The sequence below is a fragment of the Microchirus variegatus genome, assembly GCF_963457635.1.
Source record: "Microchirus variegatus genome assembly, chromosome: 8".
Taxonomy (NCBI): Eukaryota; Metazoa; Chordata; class Actinopteri; order Pleuronectiformes; family Soleidae; genus Microchirus; species Microchirus variegatus.
The window spans coordinates 22,588,402-22,601,822 of NC_139809.1; the positions used below are offsets into that span (position 1 = coordinate 22,588,402).

General features: G+C 39.8%; 1 protein-coding gene across 1 annotated transcript in view; it reads left to right on the forward strand.

Annotated features, from left to right (window-relative positions):
• The window catches only part of mctp2a (multiple C2 domains, transmembrane 2a), a gene marked incomplete at both ends in the record, with an annotated part of 45,478 nt that overhangs the window by 31,967 nt on the left and 90 nt on the right, over positions 1-13,421 (forward strand). The window contains 5 exons of the mRNA XM_083894288.1: positions 1,594-1,713; positions 3,805-3,846; positions 8,114-8,223; positions 8,319-8,428; positions 11,232-11,329. Coding sequence (XP_083750414.1) covers positions 1,594-1,713; positions 3,805-3,846; positions 8,114-8,223; positions 8,319-8,428; positions 11,232-11,329 — 480 coding nt within the window. The remainder of the gene's footprint in view (positions 1-1,593; positions 1,714-3,804; positions 3,847-8,113; positions 8,224-8,318; positions 8,429-11,231; positions 11,330-13,421) is intronic.

Below are 13,421 nucleotides of genomic sequence, written 5' to 3' on the forward strand. Positions count from 1 at the left end.
CCTAAAAAAGCCGTTACAATTCTGGAAGAACATCCTCTGGACAGATGAGACCAAGATCAACTTGTACCAGAGTGATGGGAAGAGAAGAGTGTGGAGAAGGAAAGGAACTGCTCATGATCCACAACATACCACCTCATCAGTGAAGCATGGTGGTGGTAGTGTCATGGCCTGGGCATGTATGGCTGCCAATGGAACTGGTTCCCTTGTATTTATTGATGATGTAACTGCTGACAAAAGCAGCAGGATGAATTCTGAAGTGTTTCCAGCATATTATACATATTATCTGCTCATATTCAGCCAAATGCTTCCTCAACTCATTGGACGCTTCACAGCGCAGATGGACAATGACTCAAAGCAAACTGCAAAAGCAACCAAAGAGTGTAATGTTATGCAATGGCCAAGTCAATCACCTGACCTGAATCTGATTGAGCATGCATTTCACTTGCTGAAGACCAAACTGAAGGGAAAATGCCCCAAGAACAAGCAGGAACTGAAGACTGTTGCAGTAGAGGCCTGACAGAGCATCACCAGGGATGAAACCCAGCGTCTGTGATGTCTATGCCTTCCAGACTTCAGGCTGTAATTGACTACAAAGGATTTGCAACCACATATTACACAATGACAGTTTGATTTATGATTGTTTAGTTTGTTCCATTACTTTTGGTCCCCTAAAAAGTGTAAGGCACATATAGAAAGTGTTGTAATTCCTAAACCGTTCACCTGATCAAAATAAGGCTGAAAGTGTGCCGTTAAAGCACATTTTGTTTGTTTCATTTCAAATCCATTGTAGTGGTGTATAGAGCCAAAAAGAAGAGAATTGTGTTGATGTCCCAATATGTATGGGCCTGACTGTAAATAGGATTTAATTGATTCTTCCATCAATTACCTACCCCTTTTATCCTCTACCATTGGAGCCAATTCCAGGTCACTGAAGGCAAAAGATGGGTACACCCTGGACAGGTTGCCAGTCCATCACAGGGTCAACATTCATACTCACACAGTCAATTTAGAGCGTGCAAAACTCTGCATGTTTTTGGGCTGTGGAAGGACACAGAGTACCAGGGAAAAATCACGCTCACACGGGGATAATATGCAAACTTGGTTCTGATTGAGTCGCAAACCCAGGTCTTTTTGCTGTAAGGCAGCAGTGTTAAGCCATGTGGCCCTAAATAGGATTCGAAATCATTAAAAATTCCCTGTTACTTTTCAACCACAAATGCTGTCTTGGTTCAATGCTGAGAATGGTATTTACTTGGTAGGTGAGGTGTTGGCTGTGTCCATTGGCCATGTCAGATACATTGTGTGATGTTGCAACAGTGTGACAACAACGTGATGCAATGGCTGCTGTTTGCTGCCATCTTTTGTCGCTTCTGAGTGGTAGAATACTATTTAAAATTCGCTCAACTTCCAGGGGATATGAACACCTGTCGCAAGGGAGTTCAAATATGTTGCTAGTGGTTACGAATCGCTTTGTGCTTTTCCTGAGAGTTAGGAAATGGCTATACCTATTATACATTTTGTTTTTGGGGACAGACATACTGAGATTTGTGACAGTGCCATTGTGTGATACACTGTCATGTCTCATCTCCTCAGATCTTCCTGGTGACAGTGTGGTACGGGGAGCTCTTCATGCTGCCGCTTTTCCTGCTTCTGCTCATTGTGTGGAACTACTTCCAGCTCTCTGCAGGAAAGGCCAATGCTAACCAGGACCTGGTGAGTGAAGAGGACTTTTTGCTTTAATGTCCACATGCAGTACACATTTGTGGATGCACGCTGTTATAATCTTCACATCCCCCTATGATATACAGAAATTACTACAATATATAATACAGAAAAAAATAGAAATGGAGTACTGCTGTTTGATGATGACTGAAATTTTAATCAAGATGCTATTTGGTGCAAGTTGCAAGGTGTTTTTTTACAGTATGTACCGCCATGAACACTGAGTGGACCAAAAACATTTTATTTTCCACTGTGCCTGATTGTATTTATATTATTTTTAGCAGGGGCAGCTAAATGTAGCGATTGTGTGATGAAATGTACAATTTCATTTTGGTTCAAGTAGGAAAAGAAAATCATGCTTATTGCTACTATTGAATCGCAATACTGTACCGCAATAAATTAGAAACAGTTGAATCGTTACATAAGCATATCGTCCCAGCCAGATTTAAAAAAAAAAAAAGGTACTCTTGTTGGAAAGCCTTTAAACCCTTTATTGGTATGGCTAATGCATGTCAAAATTTGAAGTAACAAAAAGTAGGATTTAATCTTAAAGACTTTATTTGAAGGTTGAAATCCTACATTGTGATGCTTTAAAAAACTACATACCAACATGTTGGTGAAAACTCAAACCTTTAGCAGGGAGGCAAACCAGACGTGCAGTGCAAACAGTATATTTTTTGTAACTTAACATGAATTCTTGTAAATGTAATTGTGTTTCACAATTTGTGACAAGATATGTTTTTATTATTATTATTTATTGTTGTCATTTCGTGTGTTTTTGGTCTTGGTCCACAAAGGCACTATAGTTGCTGCCACTGTCCAGGTTCACAATCCAGTCTGACCAAGGGCCTTTCTGTTTGGAGTTTGCATGTTCTCCCCATGTGTGTGTGGGTTTTCTTTGGGTTCAGTTTCCTCCCACAGTCCAAAAGCATGCAAAGGTTAATTAGACACTCTAAGTTGATCGTAGGTCTGTATATTTTTCCTGTGATGATCTAGTGACCTGTCCAGGGTGTATCCCGTCTATGTTGTTTGGGATTGGCTCCAGCTCCCTGTGACCCTCATTTGAAGGATAGATAATAAATGAATATTAATAATGGCTTTTTAACCTTCCCACAACAAGAGTGCTTTGGTTTTCTAATATTTTACTGTGTATAGCCCAGGAGCAGCTATTCTATAAAATGCACCTCTGAGTACACTCAGTAATGGCAGCATTCCCTGTGTTTTATAGCTGGTTGGACTTGTTTCTGCAGTGTCTCCAGAGGCTCAATAAAACACAGAGCAGTAAGAAGCTACTGAAATTAAATCACTGTAAATGTGCTGTGCAAACTGTAGCCTGTTGATATAGTCCCACCTCATCTGAAAAAGGCTATAAGGACTATAGTTCTTTTCACCGCTTACATCTCTTTCCTCTCTCTGCTGTTATGGAAATGACTTTTGTCCTACTGGTGTCTGTGAAGGTTAATGCTGTTCACACTGCTGAATGCCCCTCGAATTCACTTTGTTGTAAGCCTCCACATCGGTCAGCCAGAGGCCTGGACTGTTCGCACACCCTCCACGAAGCAACAGCCTTGGCCCACTGATTGTGTTTATAGCTGCTGCTGGCAAAACTGCTGTCGTCCCTAGGCAATGTTAAAGCCCTGGCTCACCCTCATATCCAGTGTAGAGACACTGTCACCCCCTCTGTGACCCTCGAGCTGGCAATGACACAGCTCTGTTCTCAGGCACTGTCACAGTGTGCACCACAGTCGGGTCAGGGATGACTTGATATAAAGTGATCTAGGCAACAGCATCCAAATTAAATGTTTTTTTTTTTCTTTCCTCTTTTCTGTTTTTCTGTGTGCTTATGTTGTGGAGAAATGAGATTGCTTTGGTGTGACAGTGCTCTTGTGAAGAAGGCCCTCGTTCACCTCTCCTTTTATGTGAGGTCACCCCTGTGATGCAGTCTCTATGGAAACAAGCCTCTCCCAATAGGGGTGAATGTACTCAAAGAAAATTTCATTACTAGGTGTTTGTTAAAAATGCTCCAGTGCCCACATGTCCCGTTCATTTGAAATCACCCTCAACCCTTTTATTTTCTCTCAGGTGAACATGAGCATGGGTGACGACGAGGAGGAAGACGAGAAGGTATTTTATCCTGTCTCTTTCTTACATTTTTTAAGGATAATATGTTTTGGAAGAAATTTGTATTACTTCACTGTGTCCAGTAAATATAAATATGTTTTAAAGCTTCACCATAAACAGTGTCTCTTTTAAGATTTTCTGGTGACCTTGATTTATACAGAAATAATTGTGTGTGTGAACCCGGATCTTCCTCTCCTAGCAAGAAAAATAAGATTACATTAAACACATAACTACAGTGTACATGCAGCTGTGACATATACATCCCTAAAATTAATTAACAAACAGTTCTTTGAAAATAGAAAATAATTTACCAAAGATCTATGTAAGTTATGGTGAACATCTCTAAAGCTTTTCTCCGTAAGACTAGTTTTCTTGTTGTTGTTTTGATATTTTGCTGCAGCTCTTTGAAAAGCTAAATCACTTCAATTTAAACTGCTTCCATTATAAGATTGATTTATATGGCAGCATTGTCTAAAGGGAATATATAGTTGATTTGAGAATGACCTTTAATATAAGAACAAATTAACAAGCTTACAATAACAGAAGTACACTCTACCCCCAAAGATTATCGGTCATTTTCACTTGCTCATTTATGTGTGAAATCATGAAATGATAATGCTTGTTAATATGTCCCTGTGGTTCCTCCTGAAAAACAAAACAACAGGACATTTTTAAAAGCAGCATGGAAATTATATTTACCTACAGCAAAGTAACATTCAATTACACTTATCCCACTGCCTTCTGTAAAGAAGGAAGAGTTAACGGCGATGTGTATTATTGCTTTATGGCAATGAAGTGTGGAACTAACGCAAAGCCTCCAAGCTATGACCCTTGCGCTGCATGTCTAGGCCCAGGATTCATATCCATAATGCGCTCAATATATTCTGTTGTGATAACCTGAGGCGATGAAAAGCAGCCAGCTTCTTATAAAAAACAAAGGCAAATCCACCAACTCCTGTCTGATAGGATGAGCTCATGGCACAAACAAACACAAAGTAGAAAGCACACTTGTTAGGAAAAGGCAAACTGGTGCATAAACACAGAACAATAGCATAGCAAGTCCCTTTTTAAATATATATATATATTTAAAAAAATTACATAACAGTTATTTCCTAGTGTTTCATTAGTCATGTGTACCCTGAAAATTCCATAGTTATGTTTGTTATTTTGAATAAAGCCTGTATCTTTAGAGAGGTTTAAGCTCCTGTCAGTATGCTGCATGTGTTTCTGAACCCAAGTTTTCCACAAGAATCCTCAACCCTTTCACACTCTGAGGAAATGAAATATCTCCTTTCATTCACTAATTAAACACTCACCCATGTTTGTTTTAAGCTGTCAACCTTAATTTAAAGTGGCTTATTTGAAAGTCTTGTTATGGTCTTGCTGTCACTTGAATGTGATATCATGCAGTTAGATCAAGCAAGGTAGCTTTACACCTCCTTTCAAAGTCTTCTTTAAAAATATTTTGGGGTTAAAGAGTGATCAGTGTTACATTTGGTGACTTCAAAACATTTCTTTCCACCTAATCTCTCCTTTAACACATGAATGAAGGCTGTTCCCTCACACAAATATGTTTCTATTCCCCTTTTTGTCCCCCTGGAGGAAGGAAATATGTAAACCTCAGACAGAGCAGCGAGAATGTGAAGGCATGATTTTAAGGATAGACGAAAGGCTCAGCAGTGTTACATCAGTATTATACAGAACAGATCCTCTGTCTGTGAACAAATCTGTCCTCAGGGGAAAGAGGCAGCTTACAAATTATGTTTGGGCAAAGTGACTTCAGCCTTAGGTATCAATTGTGCAGATACACAATATTTAATCATAACATAAAGAAACAGACAGAGAGGCAAAAAAAAGTCCATAGATCTCCAGTAGAAATGAGCATGAGACATGAAACAGCGCTATATTTGCCTCTGGTTACGAGTGCTGGTCCTGGGTTGACTTGCTCTCAGAGCTCAGCCCCAGGGATTGGGGGAGGGGGGTCTAGACTGGGGGTTGGGTTACAGCATATTTCACCCAATATCTACATTCACCACTGTTTCTCTTTAAGCTCAGAGATAGTCTGTCAGGATATGTGATGCCACCACTGGCACATTAAATGGATAGTTTAGGTTTTTTCAAGTGTGGTCGTGTAAAGGACACATCAACACTCAACACAGCACAGTATGTTTACATGATTAGAAAAAAAATCTAATTATTGTGTTTGACTAAAACCTGACTTTTAAAATACTACATTTACCCAATACATTGGGGTTGTAGCAAACTGGCCTAGGTGAACTGCATATGTTCCACAGGTTCCTAGCCGAGCCGAGTCTGCCAGCGATTTGATTTTCGCTCTGCAGACACATGACTTTGAAAATGGCTATTGTTTTGTATGTTATCAGGTGATTAATTTATGGATCACTTCAATTGTGGTTGTTGAAGAGATGGAGCATATCAACATATCTTAAAGCAGATGAGTAATTAGCTGTGTCTCTTGATGGACCATTCAGTTTATGAGAGAAGAGCTGGTATCGGTCCAATACAGGTCGAAATTACTGGATTTTAAATCTAATACAATCCATAATCCAAAATGTGTTGCATGCTTCTCTATGCACAGACCACAACATTTACATACATTTATTCTAATGTGTTAGATATTTGGAGAATTGTGTAAATGAATTGGTATGTAATGGAGAGCACAAATATTTAGTTCACTCCTTTATTTTTTAAAAGTTAAGATAGTAGTGATATTGAGATCGGATACAACACATGATATTGTGCCATCCACACATCTGTTTTTCATTTTACATATAAATGCCTATTGGCTGTACTATTTTATCCTAAAATAGCTTCAGTTGAATGATTGTTAGATTTGAATTCTAAATCATGTAAGTGGTTCCTACAAACAAGTAAACATGAAAATGTTAAAAGAAACTGATGAGGCTCGATGTATTTTTCTCTGGGTCCTCCAGGAGACAATATTTTAATTGTCTCTTATCAGACTTTAAATGTGCTGTCTGTTTTTAAAATACATTCAGAATAAAGAGCTTCATTTACACAAGAAAAGAACACACTCTTAAAGTTTTGCTTGGCCATCTGTGTACTGCAGCTGGATGACGCATACACACGGGTCACAGCCCCCCCCCCCCCCACCCCCCAATGATGAGACCATCAGATGTTAAACTCAAAGGAAGCATATTTGTGATAGTTCTTCCTTTTTTGGTGGGAAATTTCACTCTTCCTGCACCTTTAGTGGAGAAGAGTGTGCCTGACTGACGGTGGGGAGTAGCTCTGTGTGTTGGCAGACAGTGTGTGTTCCCAGGGGCTTTTCATGAAGCTCTGATAAAGGCATTCTGTCTGGACCCTGTCAGTACACACAGGCGCTGACTTTGGCTGTCTCCTAACATAAACATATAGACATTCTCAAGCCTCCTGCTACGGCCCTTTCAGTGCACCGCCATCCCCCCCCAAACACTCCTCATTCCCCTTATGCCTCTTCTCGCTCTTCCTCTCCCACCCTGCTCTTTGTCATCATTCCTGTCATTATTTCCTCTGTTTGATGTGAGCTTTCTCAGCCCTCTTTAGCTTGTGTTGCTTGTGTTATCATTAGTCACTCCTCTGGAAGGCTGCACACTCTTTATTCCCGACCCTTGATGTGTTGACATATTTTTCTCACATGTTGACTTATTGTTTGATTATTATTTTTTTTTGCATTAAAAGCAAGTAATACTTAATGTACAGTGTAATGCCAGTGATGATTGTTGTATGAATGAGTGTGGGAAGAAGCATGCTTTTGAAGGGTTTTGTTATACATAGTATTTATTTGTCAGATAAAATGTTAGAAAGCAAGAGCTGGTGGATTTGTAAAAACATGTCCAGGCCTGTTGTGTGCAGGCTGCTGGAATTAATTCTCCTAGGTTGTGAGGACCCCTACTACACATCGTGTGTCAGTCGTCTAGTCTGCCTGATTGCGGATAGCCATTTTGTGTACTTTTCATCTACCAAAGAGTCTTGATTGTGCTGCACTTGTGCAACAGCTCAATTGTGTGTGACAGACAAAAGCTGAAATCTCTCAGCCATCCACATAACAGTCCCAGAGTACTGAGTCTGTCTCATCTTCAAAAGCACAGTTTGAAGATGTACAGTGTTTGCTCATTATGGGCCATTCAATAGATAAAACACACATAATAGCATAGCAGAGATAAACTGGTCTTTGTCTGCTCTGCCCAACAATTGACATGCACTGTTCCTCATCAGTGTCTCTGCATTGCTTTTGTTTCTCTTTTAGGAATCTGCAAAAAAGGGTTTGATGGATAAGATACATATGGTGCAGGAAGTAGTACTGGCTGTCCAAAATGCTTTGGAGGAAATTGCAAACATTGGCGAGCGGATGAAGAAGTAATTCAACCACTTCATTTTCCACTTTGAAAAGCACTGACTTTATTTTCTGCTTGCACAACCTACATATATGTTATTTTCTTCCGTTTTTACAGCATATTCAACTGGTCTGTTCCCTTCTTGTCATGCCTGGCCTTTCTGGTGCTGTTTGTGTCAACAGTGCTATTATACTTCATCCCACTGCGGTATCTTGTACTGATATGGGGTAAGTTCTGTATCCAGAAAACACAATTTGAAGTTGTATTGCATGATTTTTTAAAATATAAACAAATTGCCCATACATTCAAACCATAGTCAAATTAGTCCACACGACTCCTCATGACTGTCTGTGTTTCTCGGTGGTTGTTTAGATCCTGTGTTGCCTGGTGACATTTATGCACTGCACACAGGACGTGATTCAATTTAAATGACTACAAACAGGTTGGAGTCTGACTGAAAACACAAAGAAGCGCCCACTAAAAGTTTCACAGGTGAATTCTACTGTGCAGAAATCCCAGTTTTCAGCAGTTTGATGGGATAAATACCCCTTGTCCCCACCTATCCCTGCACCGCATGCTGTATATACACTCAGACGTTCCTCAGTCAGGTCTGGTAGTATTGCTTGACAGAGCTCGTTTTCAGATGAAGGACACAGCAATACACACACAAATACATTAGTATTAGTTTATTTATTTTCAGGAGGAGCAATCAGATGCACAATAATAACATCAACAAAAAAATTGTTACACACTGCAGCTTCTTGCAATTGAAATATTTATTTGAAACAAGAACTTTTTTTCCTAGGTTTCTTATGGCCCTGACCAAAGTAGTTCAATAATTAATAATTAAATATACCAACTTGACCATGCTACTGTTGTAAAAGTAAACTCTTATTCAGTCGTCCTAACTGAAAATCCATGAATTTAACAAAGTACAGTCATTTAGAACTTTGCCTTTCCTACACCTCTGCAGATGCACAGAGATCACACAGCTGTCGACGTTGGCTTTGCTCAGTGTGGGCTGATGTAGCAGCAGTGCCCAGCAGAGGCAGGGCCCAGGGTTTGTGTGAAAACAAAGCAGTGGTAGGGAAGCAAGCTGTATATAATACATGATGTCCTTGGGCAGTCTGTAGGCTCCTGGTCTAGCCTCTCATTATCTGCTGTAGTCATACAGAATAGACAGTCATCTCAGTGGTCAGGGAGATATGCTGCCCTTAACAGGCTCTTCTCCTCCTCCAGCTGTAAGCCCACAACCACTGTACTTCCACACTGCCTTCAACACAATCAATACCAACAAAAAAAACAGCATATCAAACAAAAAACATACAGTCTGAGACACTCCTCTGCCTCCCCAGTTAACCCCCATCTCTGTGGTTGCAAGGCAAGTCTTTCAAGTTGCTTGCACATATTTAAGTCCTTAGGTTCTTTGTCTTTATATTGAGGTACAGACAGTACCAGGCTGTGAATATAATGGCCCCATTACAAGACCTAGGAGATATTTTCCTTCTCAGCCATGTGCAAAGTAAATATAGATGTGCTCGAAATAATCGGACTGAAGTAAACAAAAGTGAGAAAAAAAGTTGTCATGAAAGTTTGCGTACTGTTATTGTAACAAACATAATAACCTTCCTGCAGTGTTTGATGGAATCTGACTTTTTTTAAAACTTTGATTTTTTTTTGATTTCTTTCCCAAAGCATAAATATTGTGTTTTTCATCTTATAAGACCTCATAATATACTCCACATTAACATCTGATGAAATACAATTGCTGATCTGCATTTTTATTGAATTTTGAGTGAACCAGTCACACCTGTGTTTGGTCCAGTCAGAAATTACTGAAAAAAGACCCCCCCAAAAATTGAAAGACTGTAAGTTAAGTTCATCCATTCTGCCCCCCCCCCTCCTCTGATCCCCATATTTAATTACACCGCAATCAGATTTGAGTCTGGTTCTGTTCTTCCTGTTAAAAGGGAGTTTTTGTCTCTCCACTGATGCTTAGTGCTTGCACATTGTGTGAATTGCTGGGTTTCTCTGCTCTCCATAATATTGTTAAGGTTTTTGCCTTACTTTGTACAGTGCCTTGAGAAAATGTATGATGTGATTTGACGCTATAAAAATTGAATTGAGTAAAGACTCTTGAAAAGATGTGTGAGGGACAACATTCAGTGAGTAGCTCTAATATCTGGAGAAAGGAAAGACATTTTAGAACCCCCACAAGAAACAGTCAAATGGAACCACATGGGGTCAGACATTGTATGCAAGAGCAACTGTGGAAACTACACTGGTAAATACACTCATATTCCAGCCTTGCACAAAACCTTTGAGATACCGAATGAACCTACAACAGTTCTCCTTAGTGAGAGCTGCTGGTAGAGATAATGCATATTTACTACAAGTTCTGATGGCAGCAACCTTAACGTGTATTACTTCTAGATGATTAAAATCTCAATCCTAGTAAGTTAGAACTAAGTATAAAAACAACGTAGTGATGGATTTTTGTGTGAGTACAGTACAGTGGTCATATTAGACCATGAACAATGAATGAGTGTTTTAGACTTTTAAACTCTTAAGAAAAGTTAGGTATTGCTTTAACCATTCGTGTCATCATTGGTCAGAGTCAATTCCGTATGACTGAAAAATTTAGTGAAAACAACTTGATATGGACTGTTTTTCTAGTGTTTTTCTAGTCTAAAAGCTACTTTACATTACAGTTTTTGCCATTCACCCATTCACAACAATTCATACAGCGCCTGTATGTGCCAACTTATTTTCCATCTCACATCTTTTATACCCATTCACATGCAGCTGGCACAGCCAACACCAACATGTAGCCTAGCGGAACTCAGAATCAAACCCACAACCTTCAATTTGAAAGATGACTCTAGATTATAGTGGGATCACTATGCAGAAGATAGCTTTACACAACACATATTTATATAATATCTTCTATATTTGACTCTGTAAAATAGTGCATAAACAAAGCTGGTTGGTTTGACACCTTTATTTATCAATGTGTTCTTGTTTTCACAGGCGTTAACAAATTTACCAAGAAGCTGCGCAACCCATATACTATTGACAATAATGAAATACTGGATTTCCTCAAGAGGGTACCTTCTGATGTTCAAAAGGTAAGGGTCCAGTTTTACATACAGATAGGGAGGGAATTCCCTAAAGATGTCGGCATTATTTGCTGTACCAGAATTCCCAAGTGTTGCGGAAATATATCCTCTTGCTTTGTTTGATTATTAATGGACTCTCGCCTTTACAGCGGCCCTGGCCCAATTATTCCTTACCACAGCTCCGTGTAGGCACTGTGGCGTCGCAGAAAAGAGATGCTCAGATCTGCACTCAGCCACATCACTGCTGCTTTTGCCACGTCTGTTATTAGCAATTTTGTCAGTATGATTACATCACATTAGAGTTGGTGATTGGCTGAGGCTCTTGACGTATGTGACTGTTGTGTCAGCACAGAAACTCTGATGTGACCTCAGTCACTGCAGGGTTGTGGAGTCAATTAATGTAGTCATGAGCCTCAGTTGTCTTTCTGGGTGCCATATGTGATTACATATTAGCCATGGCTGATATGCCATTTGCATGTACTCAACAGAGCTGTCAGGGTTGTGTAAGTGGTGCCGTTTGCACAATGCTTTCTGGTTGAGATTTTTCAACTTGGCCAGGAAATGAAGTGCCACACACACACAGTGCCTTCTTCTCACAGGTAACTTGCCAGACAGAATTCAGTGAGAAAATCCTGACAGTCTGGATCTGGAAATACGCTCTCACCCCAGTCTATGTCTGTGTTGCACCCTTGATGTCATCCTGCAACAAAACCGTTGCTCGCCGACTTCTCTGTGATGTTGGAGGGAGCCTGTGTTGTTTGAGATTTGGCTGACTGAGTTGGCAAAACAAGGTGGTAAATGCATTTTGAATCAGAATCTTTTGTACGTCTTCTTCTCCCCCTTTGGGATACAATGTTTCTGCTTTGAAAATGACTCACTTTCAAATCCAGTGGAAACGATACATTTTAGCCTGGTTCAAAAGAGAAACTACATCTTAAAAAATAGCTCCAATCACAAAAAAAATAAAAAATAAAAACAAAAGACCCTTTAGATTAATCACAAGTATGATTCATTATGTACTGTAAAAAAATAACCTTAACATCATATACAAAGGAGACCCAAAACAATAGACCACATATTTTGTTTTTGTTGACTTAGAACTTCAATCCTCAGATGGAGCTGGACACAAAAAAACACCACAAAGGTGGAAAAATTGACTCCTGTCTTTCTTGCAAATGTGACTTGGCAATTAGTGCCTTGTGCACATCTACAAAGTCTGCCTCAAACAACGACTTCTGACAACACTGTGTCTGTCCTGAAATAAGAAGCATCTGTCAGTTCTGAGGACAGTTTCATGTTCTGATGCAGGAGGCAGTCACTTTGTTCCCACATTCCATCTCCCATTCTAATAAAGGAGACCAGCTAATTAGCATAGTTCTTACCTTTATTCAACAGCTTCTGACGTATTGTTTGAGCTCAGCGAGCTTGCTTCAAAAGCAAGTTTTTCAAATTCCTGCTCTCCTCCTTTTCAGTTTACCTCATGGTCAGACTCTTTTGAATGCTGGTGGAAATTTTAGTTGCGGGAAAACATTTATGTATTTATTTTAATGACAAAGAGAACAAACATTTGAAGCATACATTTATATTGTAAATCCATTTGAACATCATTCATTTTTTTAAAGACAATGAGTGAATTATTCGTGCATTTAAGGCTACATGTGTGAGTGGCAGTACAAAAACAAGGCTGTAAGTTCAAATGTCATCTTTCAGGTCTTGGTTTTGCCTGAGGAAATCAATCATAATGAGGGTCTGTGGAACCTGATGATAACTGCTCTTACTTTGTCAGATCTGAACAAAGTTTTCTCTCTCAGAAGTATAAGTTAACTTGATTATGCAGTTTGTGGCTCCCTGACTAGCCTGCTGGCAGGTCATCCCAGCAGTTGATGTCTGTTTCTAATATTGTGGTTATGGTGCAGAATCAGGGGGGCGTACACTGGTACGGACCCCTTGACTCTTCAAATCCTTCCTCCCTGTGATTAATCCCCTCTGCTCCTGTGTTTAAAAAATGATTCATTACAGGCGAGCCTGCCTCGCTTTCCCCTGCACCAGCTCTCCTCAGGGGAGCCATTACTGCGCGCTCCACTGAGCTCGGATTACCTGC